This window comes from Mustelus asterias, chromosome 26, assembly GCF_964213995.1.
Source record: "Mustelus asterias chromosome 26, sMusAst1.hap1.1, whole genome shotgun sequence".
Classification (NCBI taxonomy): domain Eukaryota; kingdom Metazoa; phylum Chordata; class Chondrichthyes; order Carcharhiniformes; family Triakidae; genus Mustelus; species Mustelus asterias.
In genome coordinates, this window is record NC_135826.1 from 29,402,081 (window position 1) to 29,426,956 (window position 24,876).

Consider the following 24,876-nt stretch of genomic DNA (forward strand, 5'->3'; position numbering starts at 1 on the left):
TTCATAACGTGATCAAACAGGTTGGGTGTGTCAACCTGCCAATCCTTCCAAACACGCTAATAGCTGGTGGTAAGAGTGGGAGAGACTCCTGATCAGCTGCGCTTAATGTGGAGTGGCGCCCTCAAGTTATAAGTCCCTGGCACCAGGGTGGCACAGTGGTTAGCACTGCTGCCTCACAGTGCCAGAGACCTGGCTTCAATTCTGCTCTTGGGTCACTGTCTGTGTGGAGTTTGCACATTCTCCCCGTCTCTGCATGGGTTTCCTCCGGGTGCTCCGGTTTCCTCCCACACTCCAAAGATGTGTGGGTTAAGTTGATTGGCCATGCTAAATTTTCCATTAGTGTCAGGGGGTTCGTTGGGTAAATAAGTAGGATTATGGGGATAGGGCCTGGGTGGGATTGTGGTCGGTGCAGACTCGATGGGCCAAATGGCCTCCTTCTGTACTGTAAGAATTCTGTGATTCTATGAACAGACTAGTGATCTGTTCCGGGAATTACTAGCTATGGAAACAGACAGAAAATTGAGAGAGAATTTATTGAAGGGGAAGCTTTATATCAGACAGCAGTCAATTGAGGGGGTTAATGCCAATCAAGCTAGGTCTGGGGAGGCTTGAGTGAAGCATAAATGCCAGTCTAGGCTTGTTGAACCAATGGTCTATTTATGTGCCGTACACTCCATGCAATTCTACATAACTGGTGAATACTTAGGGGAGGGATGAATTTAAAATTTAAGTTTGGTCATATAATTCCAAAGCATGAATGACTGTTCTGCATACTCCACTGAAGTCAGTGTTGTGATAGTCTTGCTACTTTGTACGGTTATGCAGAGGCAAAGCTGTATCTCACTTGAGGCATTTCAATGACAGCATGAATAGTGGGTGCAAAGGTTGAATGTTTCACATTGTCTTCCAAAGCTAAGATGCACAAGAGCCTTGAACATCTTCCTCACGAGGTCATTTTTAATAATGAGTTTTAAAAAGCTCTAGAGCATTTCTGTCTTTGGTGCTGTGCGCAGGTGTGTGCGCGCGTGTGTGTGTGTCCGTGTGTGTCTGTGTCATGGGCCCCGTCTCCCATGTGACTGCGTCATGGGGAAAAGTTTCAGCGTTAAGAAACTATAGTCACAAGTTGGGTGGAATTTTCCCATCCTGCCTGCCATGGGAATCGTAGCAGGCGGGACATAGAACATGCAAAGGTCCATTGCCATTGGGCGGGAGTCTTGGGGTGAGCATGGCCGGAAAATTCCACCCAAGGTCTAAGCTTGGCCTTAGGGCAGGAGGAGATGACAGAGAGTAGATTCAGGGCTGTATACTTTCTAAATGTTTGCAACAAGTAATAAGAAGCTTTTTAAATGCACCTTTGAAGCTGACCCATAAATGCAGCTGAAGTGATTACTAAGCAGCATAAGACTGGACTAAGGACTTGGTGCATGGTCAGGTTCTTTAATCATTACATATCCTTTCACTATTCTCACTTGTGCCTAATTATTAATAAATTAAGATATCTGGAAGAATTTAAAATTGTTTGTGGCAATGTGGAATGACAGCCTTAAGAACATAAGAACATAAGAGACAGGAGCAGGAGTAGGCTATCTAGCCCCTCGAGCCTGCCCCGCCATTCAATAACACCATGGCTGATCTGACCATGGGGTTATGGGGATCAGTTCCACTTACCCGCCTGATCCCCATAACCCCTAATTCCCTTACCGATCAGAAATCCATCTATCTGTGATTTAAACATATTCAACGAGGTAGCCTCCACTACTTCAGTGGGCAGAGAATTCCAGAGATTCACCACCCTCTGAGAGAAGAAGTTCCTCCTCAACTCTGTCCTAAGCTGACCCCCCTTTATTTTGAGGCTGTGCCCTCTAGTTCTAGCTTCCTTTCTAAGTGGAAAGAATCTCTCCACCTCGATTAACTGCCTCCATTCTTTAAAAAACACATTACGTTATAGGCTTCCATGGAGATAGTTCCCAAATGGAAATTCTTGTTGAGGTCCCAATTTCTCATGAATAACTCTTTGCCGCAAAAGGCTGTGGAGGCCAGGTCATTGAATGTCTTTAAGACAGAGATAGATAGGTTCTTGATTAATAAGGGGATCAGGGTTATGGGGAAAAGGCAGCAGAATGGGAATGAGAAAATAATCAGCCATGATTGAATGAAGGAGCAGACTCGATGGGCCGAGTAGCCTAATTTTGTTCCTATGTCTTATGGTCTTATGAACCTGCCACAAATCCTGAGCAGAACCATATGGCTATTGGTAGAAGGAAGTGTACTGAGACATCAGAAATGAATATTCATTTGATTTGATTTATTATTGTCACATGTATTGGTATACAGTGAAAAGTATTGTTTCTTGCGCGCTATACAGACAAAGCATACCGTTCATAGAGAGGGAAAGGAAAGAGTGCAGAATGTCATGTTACATAGCCAGGGTGTAGAGAAAGATCAACTTAATATAGGGTAGGTCTATTAAAAAGTCTGATGGCAGCAGGGACGAAGCTGTTCTTGAGGCGGTCGGTACGTGACCTCAGACTTTTGTATCATTTTCCCCGATGAAAGAAGGTGGAAGAGAGAATGTCCAGGGTGCGTGGGGTGCTTGATTATGCTGGCTGCTCTTCTGAGGCAACGGAAAGTGTAGACAGAGTCAATGTATTGGAAAAAAGCAAAACACTGCGGATGCTGGAATCTGAAACAAAAACAGAAAATGCTGGAAAATCTCCACGGGTCTGACAGCATCTGTGGAGAGAGAATGGAGCCAACGTTTCGAGTCTGGATGACCTTGCGAAGGGTCAAAACGTTGGCTCTATTCTCTCTCCACAGATGCTGTCACACCCGCGGAGATTTTCCAGCATTTTCTGTTTTTGTGTCAATGGATGAGAGGCTGGTTTGTGTGATGGACTGGGCTTCGTTCACAACCCTTTGTAGTTTCTTGTGGTCTTGGGCAGAGCAGGAGCCATACCAAGCTGTGATGCACCACAAAAGATGCTTTCTATGGTGCATCTGTAAAAGTTGGATGAGAGTCGTAGCGGACATGCTAAATTTCCTTAGCTTCCTGAGAAAGTAGAGGCGCTGGTGGGCTTTGTTAACTATAGCATCAGTGTGGAGGGACCAATACAGGTTGTTGGTGATCTGGACACCGAGAAACTTGAAGCTTTTCCACTTCATCCCTGTTGATGTAGACAGGGACATAGCCAACATGATCAAAACAATATTTCCCATGTTTTAAATTTTGTATCTTCTCTTTGCAGGATAGGTGGCTGAGGTGAGCCTGAGTTTAACCCTGTTGAGGGTTGCAGGTATGAAGAATCTCTTTCTGCAGTTTGGTCTTGTTTCATATCGTTTTTATTCATCATTTGTGATTTTCTTCACCTGTCCAGTTTGGAGTTTATTAAGTCGCCATTTTATTTTTTGACAGCAGTTTCCATAATGAACACTTCCGAAACTTCAAATTCAAATCAGTTTGAGACATTTCAACTACCAAAGGGTAAGAGATTTGTCCATTGATGTTATATACTCAGCACTGCATTAGAATTGATTGTCCTGCGTACTTTCAGCTAGTACTGGAGTCCAGAGCACTGCGATGTGGGTTTGCAACCACTGAAACCAAACTAAGGGCGGCACGATGGCACAGTGGTTAGCACTGCTGCCTCACAGTCTCGGGGACCTGGGTTCGATTCCCAGCTTGGGTCATTATCTGTGCGGAGTCTGCACATTCTCCCTGTGTCTGTGTGGGTTTCCTCAGTGTGCTCCGGTTTCCTCCCACAGTCTGAAAAGATGTGCTGGTTAGGTACATTGGCCGTGCTAAATTCTCCCTCAGTGTACCCGAACGGGCACCAGAGTGTGGCGACTAGGGGATTTTCACAGTAACTTCATTGCAGTGTTAATGTAAACCTACTTGTGACACTAATAAATTAATGTTAAACTGAGTAAAACCACACTGCTTTGCATCTTTATTTTGAAAAGCTAAACAAAGCACCAAATGAGAGCAAAATTTCGATTTCTAGTTAATAAATAAATGTTAATTCACCTCTGATCTCACTTTATTCAGGAGGCACAAGTACACTCCCAAATGTGGAACGCAAAAGAGAGTGTAATTAGCTGGAATAGATTTAGCAGAGGTCAAAAGGGTGGCACTGCTTGCACTAATGACACATTTAGTGCTTCCTGGGTAATATAAAGATAGAGATTAAGATTAAGCAGAAAAAGCGTGTTTATGATGTATGTCAGGGGGATAATGCAATTGAGAAGGGTGGCACAGTGGTTAGCACTTCTGCCTCACAGCACCAGGGACCCAGGTTCAATTCCACTCTCGGGTGACTGTGTAGAGTTTGCACCTTCTCCCCATGTCTGTGTGGGTTTCCTCCGGGTGCTCTGGTTTCCTCCCACAGTCCAAAGATGCGCTGGTTAGGTTGATTGGCCTTGTTAAATTGTTCCTTAGTGTCAGGGGATTAGCAGGGTAAAAAAATGGGTTTATGGGGAATAGCGCCTGGGTGGGATTGTTGTCAGTGCAGGCTTGATGGGCTGACTGGCCTTCTTCTGCACTGTAGGGATTCTGTGATTCTATGAAGCAGGCCAAATGTAGAGAGAACTGTAAAAATAAATAAGAGAAGCAAAGAGAGAGCATGATACGAGACTGGCAGCTAATATAAAGGGGAATCCAAAAGTTTACACAGGTACATAAATAGTACAAGAGATGGTAGAGTGGGGCCAAATGGGGACCAAAAAGGGGACTTACGTAAGGAGGCAGGTGTAAATTGAGGCATTGAATCGATACTTTCCATCTGACTTTACCAAAGATTAAGATGCTACCCAAGAAGAGGTAGTTCAGCCACTTGAAGGGTGTAAAATTGGTAAGAAGCTGGTATTGAATAGGCTGTCTTACTGATAAGGCATCAGGACTGTATGAGGATACTGAAAGAAATGAGCGTGGAAGTTGAGGAGAGACTGGCCATAATTTTCCAACCTTCCTTAGAATCAAGGGGCGTGCTAGATCGGTGATTCCCAACTAGTGGTGTGCCGCGAGTGTGCTGCCAAAAAAGATTCAGAAATATTCAAAATTTGTGTGATTGAACTGAAAGCTAACCTTTGTCTTCAGCTCCGCCTTTGGCATCTCCAAGACGAATGTGCACGGTTTAGATTTTTTACATTAGTCAGGCCCATGTACATGATCAACAGGACCTGGAGCCGAAGACAAATGTCCTATCTGAAAACTCACAAAGGGTGCAAAAACCATGGGAGAAGCAGGAGAGACGGGGAGAGGTTAAAGAAACAGGCAATTGGACAGGGAGAAGTTAAAAATGAAGCTCCCAGTAAGGATCATAGAATCCCTACAATACAGCAAGAGGTCATTTGGCACATCGATCCTGCACTGATAACAAACCCACCCCGGCCCGAATTCCCGTAATACCGTGCATTTACCCTGGCACTAAGGGGCAATGGAGCATGGCCAATCAACCTAACCCGCACGTCTTTGGACTGTGGGAGGAAACCGGAGCACCTGGAAGAATCTCATGCAGAGAATGTGGGGGCAGCATGGTGGCACAGTGGTTAGCACTGCTGCCTCACAGTGCCAGGGTTCAATTCCAGCCCGGGTCACTGTCTGTGTGGAGTTTGCACGTTCTCCCTGTGCCTGCGTGGGTTTCCTCCGGGTGCTTCGGTTTCCTCCCATGATGTGTGGGTTAGGTTGATTGGCCATACAAAATGCACCCTAGTGTCAGGGGATCAGCAGGGTAAATATGTGTGGGGTTACGGGAATAGGGCCTGGGTGGGATTGTGGTTTGTGCAGACTCGATGGGTTGAATGGCCTCCTTCTGCACTGTCGGGATTCTATGATTTTAGGAATGGTTGTGAAGGCACAAGAGAGTGTGGAAAGATGATCAGGAATGCTTTCAGGGATTGAGAACATTAGTTGGAGATGTCGGAACTGTTCTCCTTGGAGAATACAAGGCTGAGATAAGATTTGATAAGGTATTAAATATCATGAGGGACCTTGACAGAGTAGATGAGGAGAAACTTTCCCTTGGGAGAAAAATCGAGAACCATTGTGCACAGATTTAAGGTCATTGGCAAAAGAAAGAATGACAATGTGAGGGGAAAATTCTGACTGAGTGGTTAGGGTCTGAAATGCTCTGTCTGTTGGAGACAGGGTCAATCCAGGCTTTCAAAAGGTATCAGGTTATTCACTGAAAAGGAACGTGAATTGTGCGTTAGGAGGGTCAGTGTTAACAGAATGGGCCAAAGATCCTCTTTTGTGCTGCAACTATTCTTGGATTCTGTGACTTGAGTTTTAAAGACCCTATCTGTCCTTTGATATCATTTCGAAGAAGACCAGGAAAGTTCTCCCCAGTGCCCTGGCCAACAGTCATCCCTCAATCATCACCTAAAAACACGTCATCAGGTTATTATCGCATTGATGTTTGTGGGATCCTGCTGTGTGCAAGCTTGCTGCACTACTGCTGCCTTATAACAGTGACTAGACTTCAAAAGGAAAAGTGCTTAATTAGCAGTAGTGGTGGTCCGATATAAAAGTAATGTGATATAAGGCTCAAAATGCTAATCGTAGCTTGCTGGATTGGCCCATTTTATTGTATGAAATGGAACAGCAGCAGAAAAAGTAAAGTTTATTTATTAGTCACAAGTAGGCTTACATTCACACTGCAATGAAGTTACTTGTGAAAATCCCCTAGTCGCCACATTCCAGCGACTGTTCGAGTACACTGAGTGAGAATTTAGCACGACCAATGCACCTAACCAGCACATTTAGGGGATTTTCACAGTAAATTCATTGCAATGTTAATGTAAGCCTACTTGTGACACTAATAAATAAACTTTAAGCTTTAAGAAGCCCCAGTGGTGTTACAAACTCTGAGTGACACTATAAAAAGTGTAAGTTTGGCACAGCTATTGGACTTTTAAAAAATTCATTCATGGGACATGGGCATCGCTGGCTGGCCGGCATTTATTGCCCATCCCTAGTTGATAAAGTAGATGCAGAGTGCTGGGCACAGGTTTAAATTTGCAATCCACGCCCCTGGCAAATCCCTGATAATAGGCTGTCCAAATGCCAAGCAGAGGCTAGCTGTCCTCCTCCCAGGTATAAGGGAAAGGAGGTGAACTTGTCACTGGGGGTGGAGCTGCGGCAATCCCAGGCAGTCTATAATGGAAAGTATTATGACACTTCCTGTGGGGTTTCATACACTGCAGCTTACACAGTGTGAGAAACCCCACAGGAAAATAAGGAGGAGTTATTTTTAACAGTCTGTGGGTTCTGGCGGGCATCGTTGCGGGCAGGACGGGAACATTTGGAGAACCATTAAACGTCAAATTTTCCTGCCCTTCCCATGATCATTCCAGGAGTGTCAGGGCCGGAAAACTCTGGCCTATAAGGCAGGTCACATAGTGGAGGCACTACATCACTGCTTACTTTGCTCACAGGTTTAATGCAATATTTGGTCTCGAGGGGGAACGGCAACAATTTTGAAAGTATTAATAACCTGGTTAGGTGCATTGACCCGAACAGTCATGGAATGTGGTGACTCGGGGAATTTCACAGTAACTTCATTGCAGTGTTAATGTAAACGTTACTTGTGACATAATAAATAACTAAACTTTAACAACAGGACGTAGCCGGGTTACAAAGTCATCTGCATGATACAGGTTGCCATGGTGCTGTGTGGATTGATTCAGGATATAAAAGTTCAGGGTTAATCCCTTGGTTGAACTTTGATTGGTTTCCTTCAGTCTTTTGAACTGTTCTTTGAGCTGCTTTCTTAGTTCTTTTCACTAGACACGCACATGAATAAATTGTTGTGTAGTTTCTCGGCCATACCATTCATCTCTTGCATCTTTTGACATTGTCTGAAAGTGGTGTGAATTACAGCATCATTTTAGAACAAGACTCTTATTCTGCCTGCTTAATTTTACTTCTCAACATGCAGCCAGTGTATTGGTATCAAATACTGTCACTGGCACAGCAGTACACTAATTTACTGGACATTTAATCCAGTGTGTTTAGTTAGAGTACTCACAATGGTACAGAAAGCATGCAAAGCCCCTCCATTTAATACTTTACAGGTAGTTTGTATTTCACTGATTTGTGGTGCTCGTCAACGCAGTGCGTGTAGTATGAGTTTTAGAGTATTCCCAGCTGCGGGTATTGCAGAGTTATACTGCTGGCTCCACATTGCTGTCTGCCCAAGTTAATGGAGGAAGTTTTAAATTCTTAGTGTAGTAAGAGATGAGTGGGTTAGCTAGTTCCTTGCCAACACTGACAAATTAACTCCAAATAAAACAGGCTCCTTGTGCTGGTGACACCTTGTGCTGATGTTCCCATCCTGCCTGGCTCTGGCAGGTCACAGTGGTTTCCATCCAGAGGTCCACTGATGCTCATAGAATAACTACAGTGCAGAAGGAGGCCATTCGGCCCATTGAATCTGCACAGACTCTCCGACAGAGCGTCCCACCCAGGCCCTATCCCCGAAACCCCTTGTATTTAGCCCATTGATTCCCCTTACCCAACGCATCTTGGGACACTAAGGGGCACTTTGCCATGGCCAATCCACCTAACCTGCACATCTTTGGACTGTGGGAGGGAACCGGAGCACACGGAGGAAACCCACACCAACACGGGGAGAACGAGCAAATTCCATACAATCACCCAAGGATGGAATTGAACAGGGGTCCCTGGCGTTGTGAGGCAGCACACGATAGCACAGTGGTTAGCACTGCTGCTTCACAGCGCCATGGACCCGGGTTCGATTCCCGGCTTGGGTCACTGTCAGTGTGGAGTTTGCACGTTCTCCCTGTGTCTGCATGTGTTTTCTCCGGGTGCTCCAGTTTTCTCCCACATTCTGAAAGACGTGCTGGTTGGGTGCATTGGTCCTAACAGGCGCCGGAGTGTGGTGACTAGGGGAATTTCACAGTAACTTCATTGCAGTGTTAATGTAAGCCTTGCTTGTGACTAATAAATAAATAAACAGTGCCAACCACTGTGCCACCCTCTAAATAGCATCTTACCCAGGCCCACCCCTTCCCAATCCCCATAACACTGTACATTTACCATGGCTAATGCATCTAACCTATACCTCTTTGGACACCAAGAGGCAATTTAGCATGGCCAATCCACCTAATCAGTGCATTTTTGGATTGTGGGAGGAAACCAGAGCACCCGGAGCAAACCTATGCAAACATGGGAAGAACATGCAAACTCCACACATTCACCCAAGGCCAGAATTGAACCTGGGTCCCTGGTGCTGTGAGGCAGCAGTGCTAACCACTGTGCCACCATGCTGCCCATGCTGCTGTCTGAATGCACATCTGTAACCACTTTGTAGCAAAAATTATAGCTGGCTTGTTAATTTAAAAATGCATCCTCAGAGACCAGCAGGGTGTTGCTGACTATTTTACAGATAATAAGTGATGAAAACTTGAAGTCCTGGAGAAACTCAGCAGGTCTGGCAGCCTCTGTGGAGAGAGAAAAATAGTTTATGTGCGGGATATTCCAGCCCTTCCCGCTGGTGGGATCTTCCAGTCCTGCCAAAGTTGACCCCGGCCTCAGTGGCACGAGAAGTGAGCCAGGAAAATTGCCATTGACTTTGGCAGGACTGAGACATCCCACCGGCGACCAATGGCGAGATGCCTTCGCTCTGGGAAACCTGCCGCGGGGACGGGGGAATGGGGGGGTTGGGGATGGTGGTTATTGCCAGAAATCTTGCTTTGAAACTCAATTTTTTTTATTCATTCGTGGGACATGGGCATCACTGGCTGGGCCAGCATTTATTGCCCATCCCTAGCTGCCCTTGAGAAGGTGGTGGTGAGCTGCCTTCTTGAATCGCTGCAGTCCATGTGCTGTGGGTTGACCCACAATGTTGTAAGGGAGGGAATTCCATGATTTTGACCCAGTGACTGCGAAGGAACGGCGATATATTTCCCAGTCAGGACGGTTAGCGATAATATCCAATGACATCTTGGTTTTAACCTATTTATAAAAGCCTTGTCATCAGAAGCAAGCTACCTTGTTCCACATAATGTGGGACCCCTGAACAAGCCTCTGAACAATGCTGTATCTGTGCCGTTACGGATTCACATAACAGGCAGAGTGTGGATTCCATTTTCACTCTGTGATCCAAGTGATTATCTGTGGTGCTAGCCACAGTGTGAAAAGTGAAAGTACTTCAATGAAAATTGCAATTGCCATAAAAAATCAACATAAATTTCTTGTTACCAACAGTCACCCTGGTTTCCATTTTAGTGAAGGAGTCTATTTTGTTTTGTCTATTTGTAAATTTTATTCGCTGATACCCAGAATGACAGAATAGCAAGTACTCTTATTGAGAGCGGAGTGGTGGGGAGTAATGAGAGCTGGTATTGATCAGTGGGGGGCTCAGGAGTGAGTGGGGGACAGCAGTGGAGGGTCAGGAGTGTGAGTGGGAGGTTAGGAGTGAGCAGGGGTAGCAGTTGGAGCTTGGGAGTGAGCGGCAGACAGGAATGGGGGGGGGGGGGGGTGGGGGGTCAGGAGTGAGCAGGGGCTGGCAGCTGGGAGGGTCAGGAGTGAGAGTTGGTTAGGAGTGAGTGGGGTACGGCAGTGGAGGGTCAGGAGTGAGAGTTGGTTAGGAGTGAGTGGGGTACGGCAGTGGAGGGTCAGGAGTGTGAGTTGGAGGTTAAGAGTGAGCGGCGGACAGGAATGGGGGTGTGCAGGAGTCAGGAGTGAGCAAGGGACAACAGTGGGGGGGGGTCAGGAGTGAGAGTTGGAGGTTAGGAGTGAGTGGGGGACAGCAGTGGGGGCTAGGTGTAAGCAGGGGGACAGCAGTTGGAGCTTAGGACTGAGTGGGCTCGAGAGCAGCGGGAGTCTGTAATGAGCAGAGATAAAGCAGTATTTGTGAGGATTGAATTTATTGGCCAATGGAAGATTTCTAGAAACTAAGCTGTGTCTTTTTGCAATGCAGAAAAAGAAAATAAATCAAATATAAAGAGGAAAGGATGTAGGAAACACAGCAGATAGCTGGAGAAATCAGCAGATTAAAGCACAAACTGAACGCATGTTGGTTTTCTACTTTCTAGACCATACCTGGGAAGTCAAAGCTAACAACAGGAGGTACCACACTCAAATTAAGGAACCTTCCTTCCTCTGCTTTAAGAAAAGGAAATATGCTGTAAGTCTCTTTCTTCACTTTTATGTCAAAATTGATTCACTGATGTCCGATATTTCATGATCTAAACACAGGTTGTGGCCAGGAAATTTCTCTTGAGTTACTCCTGGTTAAATTGTGTAAACGGGGTTTCAGATACGCTCCCAGCAACATTATGGGGGCAATTCCAAGGAAACTGCCTGTATTTAAAATTGAATCTCACTGTTTGTGAGAAAAAAACTTTTTCATAGGATGAATCGTTTGGGTCTGGGATGCGCTGCCTGGAAGTGTGGTGGAGGCAGGTTCAATCGAGGCATTCGAGGACATTAGATGATTACTTGAATAGAAACAATGTGCAGGGGTATGGGGAAAAGGCAGGGGAATGGCACTAAGTCAAGATGTTGGTTTGGAGAGCTGGCACAGACACGATGGGCCGAATGGCCACCTTCTGTGCGTAACAATTTCTGTGATTCTTTGATTTGTGTAGATATGCAGACAGATGCTGCAACTCTGGAAGTTTTTTTTGTGTTTGACCTGTGACACTTGCTAATGGACTTGCGATGTCTAGGTGAGCTATGAGGTTAATTGTAGACCAAAGCCTTCACACGCCTGTTGTATGTTGTGCAGCTTCTGTAGTTCAAATCACGGAGTGTGTTATCAGTGTTCCTTTTTCTTTATCCTGAACTGCAGACCTGTTAAAGCAAGCATCAAATATGCAAGGGAATTAAATAGCATCAGATTGTACAAAACCTTGTCCAAATGTTGTATAACTCCAATGGCTTTACATTAAATGGAATAGAATAGACAGGTGTCACGGTGCACAGTAGTTAGTGCTGCAGCCTCACAGTGCCAGGGACCCGGGTTTAATTTCCGGCTTGGGTCACTGTCTGTGTGGAGTTTGCACATTCTCCTCGTGTCTGCGTGGGTTTCCTCCGGGTGCTCCGGTTTCCTCCCACAGTCCAAAGATGTGCAGGTTGGGTGGATTGGCCACGCTAAATTGCCCCTTACTGTCAGGGGTCCAGCTAGGGTAAATGCATAGGGTTACAGGGATAGGGCCTGGGTGGGATTGTGGTCGGTGCAGGCTTGATGGGCCGAATGACTTCCTTCTGCACTGTAGTGAATCTATGATTCCATAATTAAATGCCTCACCTCCCTGCCACACTAGCCATGGGGGAGGGCATTAAATTCTGCCCAGAGAGGTATCAATCATCGACTCAAAGTTAATTTTTTTCCTCTTTGGTTTTCTACAGTGGTGGCCGGTGGGTGCTAAGAGCTGTATTCACTAATTCTGAAAGATAGAAAAGAATCAAAGGTTAAATATGGAAGAGGCAGATTTCTTAAAAGCTGTATAATCATTACGAGAGAGTTACTTTATCTGACTAACACAAAGTTCCTCAAAATCAAACCAAAAATAGCAGCCAACTTTCAACAAAGGTCAAATCAATCATTGTGTATATTATGAAAATGCATATTTATGTTACAATCATCTTGCAATTGTCATTATATATGTTTAATTCCAGGGCAATGAAATTAAGACTTCGAAATACAATGTTATTACATTTCTACCTCGCAACCTGTTTGAACAATTCCACCGAGTTGCTAATTTCTACTACTTGCTTATTTGCATTCTCCAGGTAAGAACTGTTTAACTTGACTCTCTCTCTATGTTGTGCTTTGGCCATATTACAAGAAGAAATTATTTGGAACAACAAGTTGCAATCCTTGTATTTAAAGTTTATTTATTAGTGTCACAAGTAGGCTGACATTAACACTGCAATGAAGTTACTACGAAAATCCCCTAGTCGCCACACTCCGGCGCCTGTTCGGATACACTCAGGGAGAATTTAGCATGGCCAATGCACCTAACCAGCACGTCTTTTAGATTGTGGGAGGAAACCGGAGCACCCGGAGGAAACCCATGCCGACATGGCGAGAACGTGCAGACGTCGCACAGACAGTGACCCAAGCCGGGAATCAGTCCCTGGCATTGTGAGGCAGCAGTGCTTACCACCGTGCTGCCCCCGGTGTGAAGTCTGTTCTCTTGGATGTGGTTCTGCAACCCAAATATAACCACAGGTTAAGAATGGAGGTCAGTTGAACACGAAGTAAATCCTTAGCTGCTTAGTGGTTATTGCTGATGAGGGGCAGAGCTAAAAGCCAATTCTAATGCACTGCTTATGTGCAATGGAATGGATATTCTACTGATTGAGTCTTGGCAGAGCTTTGGTTTGATTTATTATTGTTACATGTATTGGGATACAGTGAAAAGTTTCTTGCATGATATATAGACAAAACACAGTTCATAGAGTACATAGGGGAGAAGGAAAGGAGAGGATGCAGAATGTAGTGTTGCAGTCATAGTTAGAGTGTAGACAAAGATCAACTTAATATAAAGCAGGTCCATTCAAAAGTCTGATGGCAGCAGGGAAGAGGCTGCTCTTGAGTCAGTTAGTATGTGTCCTCGGACTTCTGCATCCTTTTCCCGACGGAAGAAGGTGGAAGAGTGTATGTCCGGAGTACGTGGGGTCCTTGATTATGCTTTCCCAAGGCAGCGGGAAGTGTGGACGGAGTCAATGGATGGGAGACTGGTTTGTGTGATGGACTGGGCTACGTCCACAACCCTTTATAGTTACTTGCGGTCTTGGGCAGAGCAGGAGACATACCAAGCTGTGATACAACCAGAAAGAATGCTTTCTATGGTGCATCTGTAAAAATTGGTGAGAGTTGTAGTGGAAGCCCCACCACAATATATAATGGTTGGGGGATGGGAGGGTGTGCGGGGATCTCAGTGGAGTAACTAGTGTATTGTAATTTGTGAAGGTACTCATGACTTGTGTTATAATCCTGGACCAGTCTCCCAAATGTTTGGTCGCTAACCAGATCGTATCAATAACATTTTGTTTGAAGCAGACAAAGTTTGAGATTCAACACACTTGCTAAGGGAATAAAGCCAGAAAATACCATGGATTTTCAACAAACAAAAATGAACTTTAGTATACAAGGTCAGAAGGATAAAACGACTTATCTGATACTTTAACATTGAGGGTTAAACATAGGAATATAGGAGCAGGAGTAGACCATTCAGCCCATCGATCCTATTCCAGCATCTGGTAAGATCATGGATGATCTGGTTGTGGTCTCAACTCCACTTTGCTGTCTGCCCTGCCCCACTCAATAACACTTGACTCACTTGCAAATCAACAATCGGTCTAAGTCTGTCCTGAGTAAATTTAGTAACCCAGCCTCCCAGCCGGGTGGAAGAGGATTCCACAGACTAATGGACCATTAAGAGGAAAGATCAGATGCCTGTGAATTAACAGGCAAACTGTGGCCAAACACACAATACCTCAGTAAACATTCAGAGTGAACCCATCTCACTAAAACTCTGCCTTCCTTAGGAGGGATTCCAGTCTTCGCCTTCGAAGATCGCGCCTTGCGAAGATCTCCAAAAGTTGCTCCAGCTTGGATGGCCTCAACGATGGCCCACCTCATGGGGTTTCAATCTTGTCTCCCGAGGCATGGACGGCACGGTGGCACAGTGGTTAGCATTGCTGCCTCATAGCACCAGGGATGCTGCGTTCAATTCCAGCCTTGGGTCAGGCGGATACAGGGATCGGGCCCAGCTGGGATTGTTGACGGTGCAGGCTTGATGGGCTGAATGGCCTCCTTCATCACTGTAGGAATTCTATGGCACTGTTCCAATGGATTTCCGAGTCTGCACTAAGCACCAACTCACAAACACAGCTTCCACTCTTTGGCCGCACCAAGCAGGATAGCATTACTCCAAAGCTCTTCCTGTGTCCCAGTGGCCCACAACATGGAGTCACCAACCATTTTCTGCTTTCTTAGATCTTCAGGGATTCCCTGGAGCACTCATTAGTTATAGTCTATTGTTATACAGCTTTAATTTAAACACTTTCCAAGTATTCCAGTTTAATGAGACAAACGAGGACAGTAATTCAATTATTTCTTTATTTAACACTTCTAGTACCAACTCAAACATAAACAGTTGCAACTCATTAACTCTTCACTGAACTTTAATTGAACATCAACTTTCAACTGAATTTTAACTCTTAAACTGCACTTGAACTTTAACTGAACATCAACTTCAATTATTTAACTGAAAATAGATATTACTGAGTTGAGGAAAACCTTGGCCAAGAAATATGCTCGATGTAGAATCTATTGTCTCCTTCTCTGAAGTATCCTTCAGGGCACAGGTCCTGTTGCGATGGTTGGTCTCTTTAAGTTATCGCTGGCAAACAAAGGACTGCATGTCTCTTTATCCACAATTCTCCACTTGCTTCTGGAAGATTCTGTCATCCAGCCAATGAATTGATCAGAAACCCCCAATTGCATCCATCGATTAGGCCAATCAAATACAGCCCGAATAATGTCATCGGTTAATGTAAACAACTTCCCTGATCTGGGAAGCTTCAGATCACAGCTCTCAGACAGAGCCTCTTTATGACCTGCATCTGGTTTTAACCTATAAGTTGACCAAAATTCCCAGCATGCTTAGCTCTCAGCCAGAGTAGCCATTTTATAGCCACTATTGCCATTATTGTTGTTAAATCACTGTTGTAGCCGTTCTTTCACCGTCCACACTGTCAACCACAGCTCTTTTTCTGCTTGGAACTTCCATCTCTTCTCCTCTCCCTTTTTTTTTGAACTGCGACTACTCCCTGTTCCTTGTCCCCCTCTCCCTGTCCACTCCCTGGGATGCCTTTCGATTATGGCGCTCTGCTCCCAGGCCACATGATCAGGGTTTTTTACCCGGGCGCTGTGTGTCCACCCTCGACCCGAAGAATAACAAAACGCTGGATTGCACCCGCTCCCAGTCTGTACAGGTGCAAAACCCCTGATGCGTTCCAGCGAGTGGAGTTCCCAGCCTCTAATCCCGATGAGAAAGTAAGTCGGATCTTGGAACACATGATTCTCAAAGGGAAATTGTAATGGTCACTTGGGAATAGACACAGAAACCAGTACTTTCCTGCTGTGTACAGATATGTGCCCATGAAGCTGAGAGTTATCCCTGAAGTCTGAGGTGGGATTTACCACCCCCACCACCCCACTGCGCCCTGGGAATGTCTGTTCCGGAGGTGGCCCGCCATTGGCTGGCAGTAGGATCTTCAGGTCCTGCCGCTGTCAATAGGGTTTCCTGTTGTTCGCACCCTCCATCTCCTGGAAGCCCGTGGTGGGGGATTCCCATCGGTGGGAATGGCCGGAAAATCTCGTCTTGAGAATTTTTGGTGCCTGTTTCAGTGCCCGCTCTGTATAAATCCTGTTGGATGAGAGGAACTGGAACACAAAACCAAATAATTTATCTGAGATCTGTTGGTAGATGTGGAAGTACCTTCCTCTTTACCTGAATGTTCTTTCCGTTGTTTAGGCCATCCCTGCTATTGCGACTTTACCTTGGTATACAACAATGATTCCTCTCACCTTTGTTCTGGGAATAACAGCAGTTAAGGATATCATTGATGACATTGTGAGTACTTCCAAATTTGTTTTAAAGTTTATTTATTAGTGTTATAAGTAGGCTTACATCAACACTTCAATGAAGTTACTGTGAAAATCCCCTAGGCGCCACACTCCGGTGCCTGTTCGGGTGCACCAAGGGAGAATTTAGCATGGCCAATGCACCTAACCAGCACGTCTTTCAGACTGTGGGAGGAAACCGGAGCACCCGGAGGAAACCCACACAGATACAGGGGGAACGTGCAGACTCTTCACAGACAATGACCCAAGCCGGGAATTGAACCCGGGTCCCTGGCACTGTGAGGCAGCAGTGCTAACCACTATGCCACTGTGCATTCGTTATGAGCTAACAACCATCATTTGCATCTATGTAGTATCATCAATGTAGTAAAATGTCTTAATAGCCTTCATAGCAGCGTTATCAGACAATAATGGGTACTGAGCTAAATAAACATAAGGGCAGGTGATAAATGCTTGTCCAAAATAGAAGATTTTAAACTTTTTATTCACTCATGGGCGTCGCTGGCTGGCCAGCATTTATTGCCCATCCCTAGTTGCCCAAGGGCAGTCGAGAGTCAATCACATTGCTGTGGCTCTGGAGTCACATGTAGGCCAGACCAGGTAAGGCAGGCAGATTTCCTTCCCTGAAGGACATTAATGAACCAGATTTCTTTTCCAACAATTGACAATAGTTTCAAGGGCATCAGTAGATTCTTAAATCCAGATGTTTTTTATTGAACTCAAGTTGCACCACCTGCCATGGCGGGATTTGAACCCGAGTCTCCAGAACATTAGCTGAGTTTCTGGATTAATAGTCTAGTGATAATACCACTAGGCCATCGCCTCCCCAATATTTAATACTCAACTATATAGATAAAAGGAAGGTCATTTGCTGTGATTACTGTATTCTGGGTTTCATTGGGAGAATATTTTCACATCCCAGTCCTAGCTCAGAGGGAAGCTTCCCCGATCAAGGGTGACTTATCCTTGGACAGGAAGGTGAACTGAAATTACTGGATTTTCCAGCTGGCACTCACCTGTTATAGGTATTATTGCACTGTAAAGAGTCCCAAATATTAAGTCGCAATTTATTATTCTGTTTGTGTTATGTATAAATTATAAACCTATGATTTGATCAGAAACTTGAATCTTCCACATTCCCCAGCTATGATTGGTTGGGTGGGATTTAATGTCCCTCTCCAAGGTGTGATTGGAGGTGGGTTGGGGGTATTTAGTTGGGTGGGAGTGTGTGAGATGGGAACTGCACTCTGTCCCTAATTCCTATATTCAAAAAATCAATTAAATTAATTTAAGGAAGGATATACTTGCATTGGAGACAGTACAACGAAGGTTCACTCGATGAATCCCTGGGATGAAGGGGGTTGGTGCAGGTTAGGTTTAGTTAAAATGTCTCCTTGTTTTTTGAACACTTGGAGTTCAGGTATATTTATTCCTTTATGACATTAGATGGCTGGATATACCATTTTACGTATCATTAGCTAATCTTTCAGTTAATCACACCAAGGTTATGGCTTGTGATTAGCATCCTGAATGTGTATCATTTTGTTAAAAACTTTTCTATCATGGGGAAACATAATTTTGGAAAACCCCACCTCTGCCACGATTACTTTTGAGGCAGGAAGGCTTGTGGGCAGAGCCTTCCAATCTTGCTCTCGTCAGTTGAGGGTTTGGGTTTACACGATTACTAGAGTGTGCAGTGGGGGGTTATTCTTACTTGTCAGTCCTCCCCCTCCAACCTCCCAACAGCCTTCACCCTGTGACTTCCATCTTGCTGTCACTCATTTGTAGACTAGGTGCCTCACTAATCCTAGGCCTCTGGTGGGCACATTGCTCGGCCATTGGCGCTGATGGCCAATTGTTTCAATTGTATGGGGCTTTGGTGAGACCACATCTGGAATACCGTGTGCACTTTTGGTCTCCGTATTTTAAGGAAGGATATCCTTGCACTGGAGACAGTACAGGGAAGGTTCACTCGATGAATCCCTGGGATGAAGGGGGTTGGTGCAGGTTAGGTTTAGTTAAAATGTCTCCTTGTTTTTTGAACACTTGGCGTTCAGGTATATTTATTCCTTTATGACATTAGATGGCTGGATATACCATTTTACGTATCATAAGCTAATCATTCAGTTAACCACACCAAGGTTATGGCCTGTGATTAGCATTCTGAGTGTGTATCATTTAAAAAAACTTTTCTATCATGGGGAAACATAATTTTGGGAAAGCAGGCATCGCATTTAATTGATTTTTTGAATATAGGAATTAGGGCCAGAGTTTGCCATGAGCATCACCAGCAAGGCTTGAATTAATCAACCCTCAACTAAGTTGCTTTCTGGGCCATTTCAGTTAATAGACTTGAAGTCACATGATCTGACCAAATAGATTTCCTTCTCTAAAGGGGCATGTAGTGAACCAGATGGGTTTTTATGACAACCCATGTTAGTTTCATGGTCACCATCACTGAGACTGCTTTTTATATTCCAAATTTATTAACGGAAGTTCAATTCCATTAGCTGCCATGGTGGGATTTTTTTCGCTCAGGGGATGCGGGCATCACTGGCTGCCAACCAGTTATCGCCCATTTCTAACATTAGAAAGTCAACCACATTGCTGTGGGTCTGGAGTCACATGTAGGCCTGACTGGGTAAGGACGGCAGATTTCCGCCCCTAAAAGGACATCAGTGAACCAGATGGGTTTTTACGACAGTCCACAATGGATTCGTGGTCATAATCAGACTTCTTTATTGAATGCAAATCCCCAGCTGCCATGGTGGGATTTGAACCCAGGTCACCAGAGCGTTACCCTGGTTCTCTGGATTACTAGTCCAGCGACAATACCACTATGCCACAGTTTGGTGATGTTTTCACAAAGGAGGAGGATAATGCTGAATTATTTTGTGCATGCCACATGGGGAGGCAGTGGGGTAGTGGTATTGTCACTGGATTAGTAATCTACAGATCCAGGGTAATGTTGTGGGGTTCTGGGTTCAAACCCGTCAACGGCAGACGGTGAAATTTGAAATCGAATAAAAATCTGTAATTAAATGATGACTATGAAACAATTGTCGATTGTTGTAAAAACCCATCTGGTTCACTAATGTCCTTTAGGGAATGAAATCTGCCGTCCTTACCCAGTCTGGCCTACATGTGACTCCAGGGGTGGGATTTTCTGGCGGCGCTCGCCTCAAGGTTGGAAAAGTCCGCCCGAGGAAAGGGATCTTTGCATGATCCGTGTCCCGCCCGCTACAATTACCGTGGCAGGCGGGACGGGAAAACTCTGCCCCAGGGCTCTTAACTGGCATGGCCTGGCAAAGCACTCATTCCAAAGATGATTAGGGATGGGCAATAAATGCTGGCCCAGCCAGTGATGCCCACATCCAATGAATGAATTTAAAAACAATCCTTGTAACCAACCCGCTGGAGACAGAATATATTTGGAACACTCACCATTTAGAACACAGGATTTAAAGCAGTGAAGGAAACCAATTGTACCAATGTGTTACAGGAAGGCTTTGCTGGCTCCCTTTACCAGGATCAGTTCATGTTCCAGCTCATGGCTGGCAGTAATTCCATCCCACTCACTCCACCCCAATTCATTTGGAGACCCCCTCTGGTCCTGCTTTGATTCATTTTGAAATAGCATTCTGAGTTTACTTTAGTTATGCCACATCGAATTTCATTCAGCACAAATGAGATCCCTCCTCAGTTTTCCCCTTTTATATTGTAGAACTTGGGCTTCATATTTCCTTTACATGTGAGCTGATTCTTCTTGCCTTGTGTAATGCACGCCAGCTTAAGTTTAAAGTTTATTTATTAGTGTCACAAGTAGGCTTACATTAATACTGCAATGAAGTTACGATGAAAATCCCCTTGTCGTCACTCTCCGGCCCCTGTTCGGGTACACTGAGGGAGAATTTTAGCTTGTCATGGATAGCATATTGCTCACAATTCCATTTGTATGATGGACCTACAATTGCTGGAACACACTAGGAAAGCACTGGGACCTTCAAGAAATACATTTAAACTGGATATTCTATTAACTTAAGCCAAGCAAACAAAATATTTGTAACTTGGCAGATGTATGTGTGTGTTTATTCTCTTCACCAAACATATAAAACTTTGTTGTTTTAACTTATTGTCGACACTTTATTACATTTGTAATGATTGACTGTATAAAGACAGATGTCATTGGCAAGAAATAATATAATTGCTCACTGTTTTGGCCCTGTGTTTGTCAGGCACGTCACAGGAGTGACAAAGAGATCAACAACAGACCGTGTGATATTCTTGTTGGGGAAAGGTAAGCAGTCAAACAGCACGACTTCCATCATCGCCCGACACAGCATGGCGAGTATCAAGAGTACCTACCGCATTGCATTCCACGTTGGCTAAGTGTTAGCACTGTCACCCCTGAGGCAGGAGGTTCGAAGTGGCAGTCCCTCTCCTGAGAATGGAGCAGACAATCTAATCTGACACTTCATTGTGGCGCTGAGGGCATGTGGCACTGTTTCAGATGAACTACAGTAAGAAATCTCGCTACACCAGGTTAACAATCCTCCACTCACCTGAGGAAGGAGCAGCGCTGCGAAAGCTTGTGATATCAAATAAACCTGTTGGACTTTAACCTGGTGTTGTGAGACTTCTTACTGTGCTTACCCTAGTCCAACGCCGGCATCTCCACACCATCAGATGAACTATTCAACTGATTTCCCGCCTGCCCCCTCGGGTGAATGCAAAAGGTCCCATGGCACTCATTGAATGAAAGCCGGCATGTCCCGGTCCATATTCCGGTCTGTGCAGCCAGCAGCATCATTATCAAGAGATTGTCTGGGAATTTATCTGCAAGAAGTCTCACAACACCAGGTTAAAGTCCAACAGGTTTAAAAGTTTAAAGTTTATTTGGTGTCATAAGTAGGCTTACATTAACACTGCAATGACGTTACTGTGAAAATCCCCTAGTCGCCACACTCTGGCGCCTGTTCGGGTACACTGAGGGAGAATTTAGCATGGCCAATGCACCTAACCAGCATGTCTTTCGGACTGTGGGAGGAGATTTACCAGGATGCTGCCTGGTTTGGAGGGTAGGTCATATGAGGAAAGGTTGAGGGAGCTGGGGCTGTTCTCTCTGGAGCGGAGGAGGCTGAGGGGAGACTTAATAGAGGTGTATAAAATGATGAAGGGGATAGATAGAGTGAACGTTCAAAGACTATTTCCTCGGGTGGATGGAGCTATTACAAGGGGGCATAACTATAGGGTTCGTGGTGGGAGATACAGGACGGATATCAGAGGTAGGTTCTTTACGCAGAGAGTGGTTGGGGTGTGGAATGGACTGCCTGCAGTGATAGTGGAGTCAGACACTTTAGAAACATTTAAGCGGTTATTGGATAGGCACATGGAGCACACCAGGATGATAGGGAGTGGGATAGCTTGATCTTGGTTTCAGATGAAGGTCGGCACAACATCGTGGGCCGAAGGGCCTGTTCTGTGCTGTATTGTTCTATGTTCTATAAACCGGAGCACCCAGAGGAAACCCACGCAGACACAGGGAGAACATGCAGACTCCGCACAGTGACCCAAGCCGGGAATCGAACCTGGGTTCCTGGCACTGTGAGGCAGCAGTGCTAACCACTGTACCACCATGCCACCCCAGTAAGAAGTCTCACAGCACCAGGTTAAAGTCCAACAAGTTTATTTGGAATCACGAGCTTTCAGAGCGCTGCTCCTTCATCAGGTGAGTGGAGAGGTAGATTCACAAACACCATTCTTCACACTCCAATCTGTAATTATCTTGCTATTGTGTCTTTGCCTATATATGCCGTGCTTGTGAACCTACCTCTCCACTCACCTGATGAAGGAGCAGCGCTCCGAAAGCTCATGATTCCAAATAAACCTATTGGACTTTAACCTGGTGATGTGAGACTTCTTGTTGTGCCCATCCCAGTCCAATGCCGGCATCTCCACATCAGGGAATTTATCTGACTGCTGTTTGGGGGAATTTGCTGCCTGCAGTTTGGCTGCCAAATCTACTGTATCACAACAGAGACTAATTAATTCAGAAGTATTCCCTTGGCGAGGGAGTATTGTGGGAAGCCCCAAAGGCATTGAAAGCACCATATAAATGCAAATGCTTTACCTGTTTCTTTTATAGTTTGACTGTTGCAAAATGGAAAGAACTCCAAGTAGGTGATGTGGTTTGTCTGAAGAAAAATGACTTTGTCCCGGTGAGTTATCATTTAAATTTATCCATTTTTTATTCTCCTGAGCGACAGTGCTTCAGTATCTCTTAACAATATTGATGTTTGCGGTTTCCTCAGGCTGATCTCTTCTTGCTGTCCAGTTCGGAGCCAAATAGCTTGTGTTATGTTGAAACAGCTGAAATCGATGGGTAAGTTTCCTACCTTTGCTGGTCACCATTCACGTTGAACTTTCCAGTGTTTGTTGTGTTTGGAAGTGATGGATCTCCGCTTCCTTTCCTGACAGTGGTATTGGCACAGGGAACATTTACCAGTCTACTATTAAATTGTTAATGACATTAGGTCAGTCTCAGTTTCTTAACTACATTTGTCTCTGGTCAGTGGTGTGTCTGACACACTCGTGCATCACCCTGTTTACCAGTCTCCAATTCAAGCTACTGAGAAGCTTGCTCGGTAAGAATAGCAAACTCTCTGCCCAGTGACACAGCTTACTTACCTCAATCACATAGGACAGCCCAGCTCTTTCCTAACCAGCTACCCTTTTCCTTACTGTACTTTGGGACAAATAGTTCACTATCCCATTTGCTCCTGACCCGCCCGCCATTATTATGTTCAAACTCACTGACAATCATAGAATCCCTACAGGGCAGAAGGAGGCCATTCGGCCCATCGAGTCTGTACTGACTCTCTGACAGAGCATCTTAGTAAGAAGTCTCACAACACCAGGTTAAAGTCCAACAGGTTTATTTGGTAACAAATACCATAAGCTTTCGGAGCGCTGCTCCTTCGTAAGATGGAGTGAAAATGTGCTCTCAAACAGGGCACAGAGACACAACATCAAGTTACAGAATACTGATTAGAATGCGAATCCCTAAAGCCAGCCATCTCCACACCAGAGCATCTTACCCAGGCCTTTCCCGGTAACCCCATGCTTTTACCCCGTTAATCTCCCTAACCGACACATCTTTGGACACACGGGGGCAATGCATGGCCAATCCGCCTAACCTGCACATCTTTGGAATGTGGGAGGAAATCGGGACACCCGGAGGAAACCCATGCAGACACGGGGAGAATGTGCAAACTCCACACAGACAGTGACCCAAGGCTAGAATTGAACCCGGGTCCTTGGCGCTGTGAGGCAGCAGTGCTAATCACTGTGCCACCCATAATGTTCTTCCACAATTCTATCACCCTCTTACTTAAAAATCCCAGTTGCCTAATTGTCCTATTTTCATTTAACGTTCTTCATTTCATGATTTGGAGAGCAATGCTCTTGGTTGGAATGCTCCATTTCTCAGCGATGATACTGATGGTCTTGAGGGATATAGATAAAGAGCTTAAAGACATACAAGAAATTCCCTGTCTCCTGCATTTAGAGATAAATTTGTCAATTCATGGTTTCATTGAAATATAGAAACTAGAAGCCAGGAGTAGGCCATTCGGCCCCTGGAGCCTGCTCTGCCATTCATTTTGATCATGGCTGATCATCGAATTCAATATCCTGATCCCACCATATCCCTTGATCCCTCTACCCCCTAGAGTTATATCTAATATAGAAACATAGGAAATAGAATGCAGAGCTTCTTATGAAAGGAATTCCGGTGCAAAGGTCAGCATGTGGGTTTACCGTCCACATAAGTTGAGAGATAATCATAACGGTTACAAATCAGACACTCACAACTCTGCAAACGAGTTCCCACTATTGTGACCCTGATCTTGAGTGATGAATAATAACTTTTCCCCAGGCTGTGCAACCAGGGATAACTGTTAGCCTGCCTTTTGCATATTGTATTTCCCAGACTGCCTTTCCATACCCACCCATTCCATTAGAAAGTTACTATGTTTTGTTTGCTATCTTCTCTAGTGGTGTCACCCACACCAGAAATTGTTTTAACGTTTTCTCCTCCATCTTGATCCCTTTTTTTGTTTCTTGTTTTCTTTCTTTGTCCCAATGCAACCCCTCCCCCACAGGGCCATCTCTCACTTGTTCTTAGGTTTTTTTATTTGATCTTTATTCTCCAATTATCACATTCTGCTATCTTACCTTTACACCGATATTA

At 44.9% G+C, this 24,876-nt stretch overlaps 1 protein-coding gene across 2 annotated transcripts in view; it reads left to right on the forward strand.

Annotated features, from left to right (window-relative positions):
• LOC144479546 (phospholipid-transporting ATPase IC-like) overlaps nucleotides 1-24,876 on the forward strand; it is a 115,164-nt gene that overhangs the window by 25,457 nt on the left and 64,831 nt on the right. The window contains exons 2-9 of one of the 2 annotated variants that reach the window (XM_078198370.1): nucleotides 3,246-3,293; nucleotides 3,413-3,481; nucleotides 11,056-11,147; nucleotides 12,644-12,757; nucleotides 16,516-16,614; nucleotides 20,861-20,922; nucleotides 22,771-22,843; nucleotides 22,937-23,007. In XM_078198370.1, the coding sequence (XP_078054496.1) occupies nucleotides 3,424-3,481; nucleotides 11,056-11,147; nucleotides 12,644-12,757; nucleotides 16,516-16,614; nucleotides 20,861-20,922; nucleotides 22,771-22,843; nucleotides 22,937-23,007 (569 nt within the window). In that variant the 5' untranslated portion in view covers nucleotides 3,246-3,293; nucleotides 3,413-3,423. The remainder of the gene's footprint in view (nucleotides 1-3,245; nucleotides 3,294-3,412; nucleotides 3,482-11,055; nucleotides 11,148-12,643; nucleotides 12,758-16,515; nucleotides 16,615-20,860; nucleotides 20,923-22,770; nucleotides 22,844-22,936; nucleotides 23,008-24,876) is intronic. The other variant, XM_078198372.1, reaches the window with a different exon arrangement.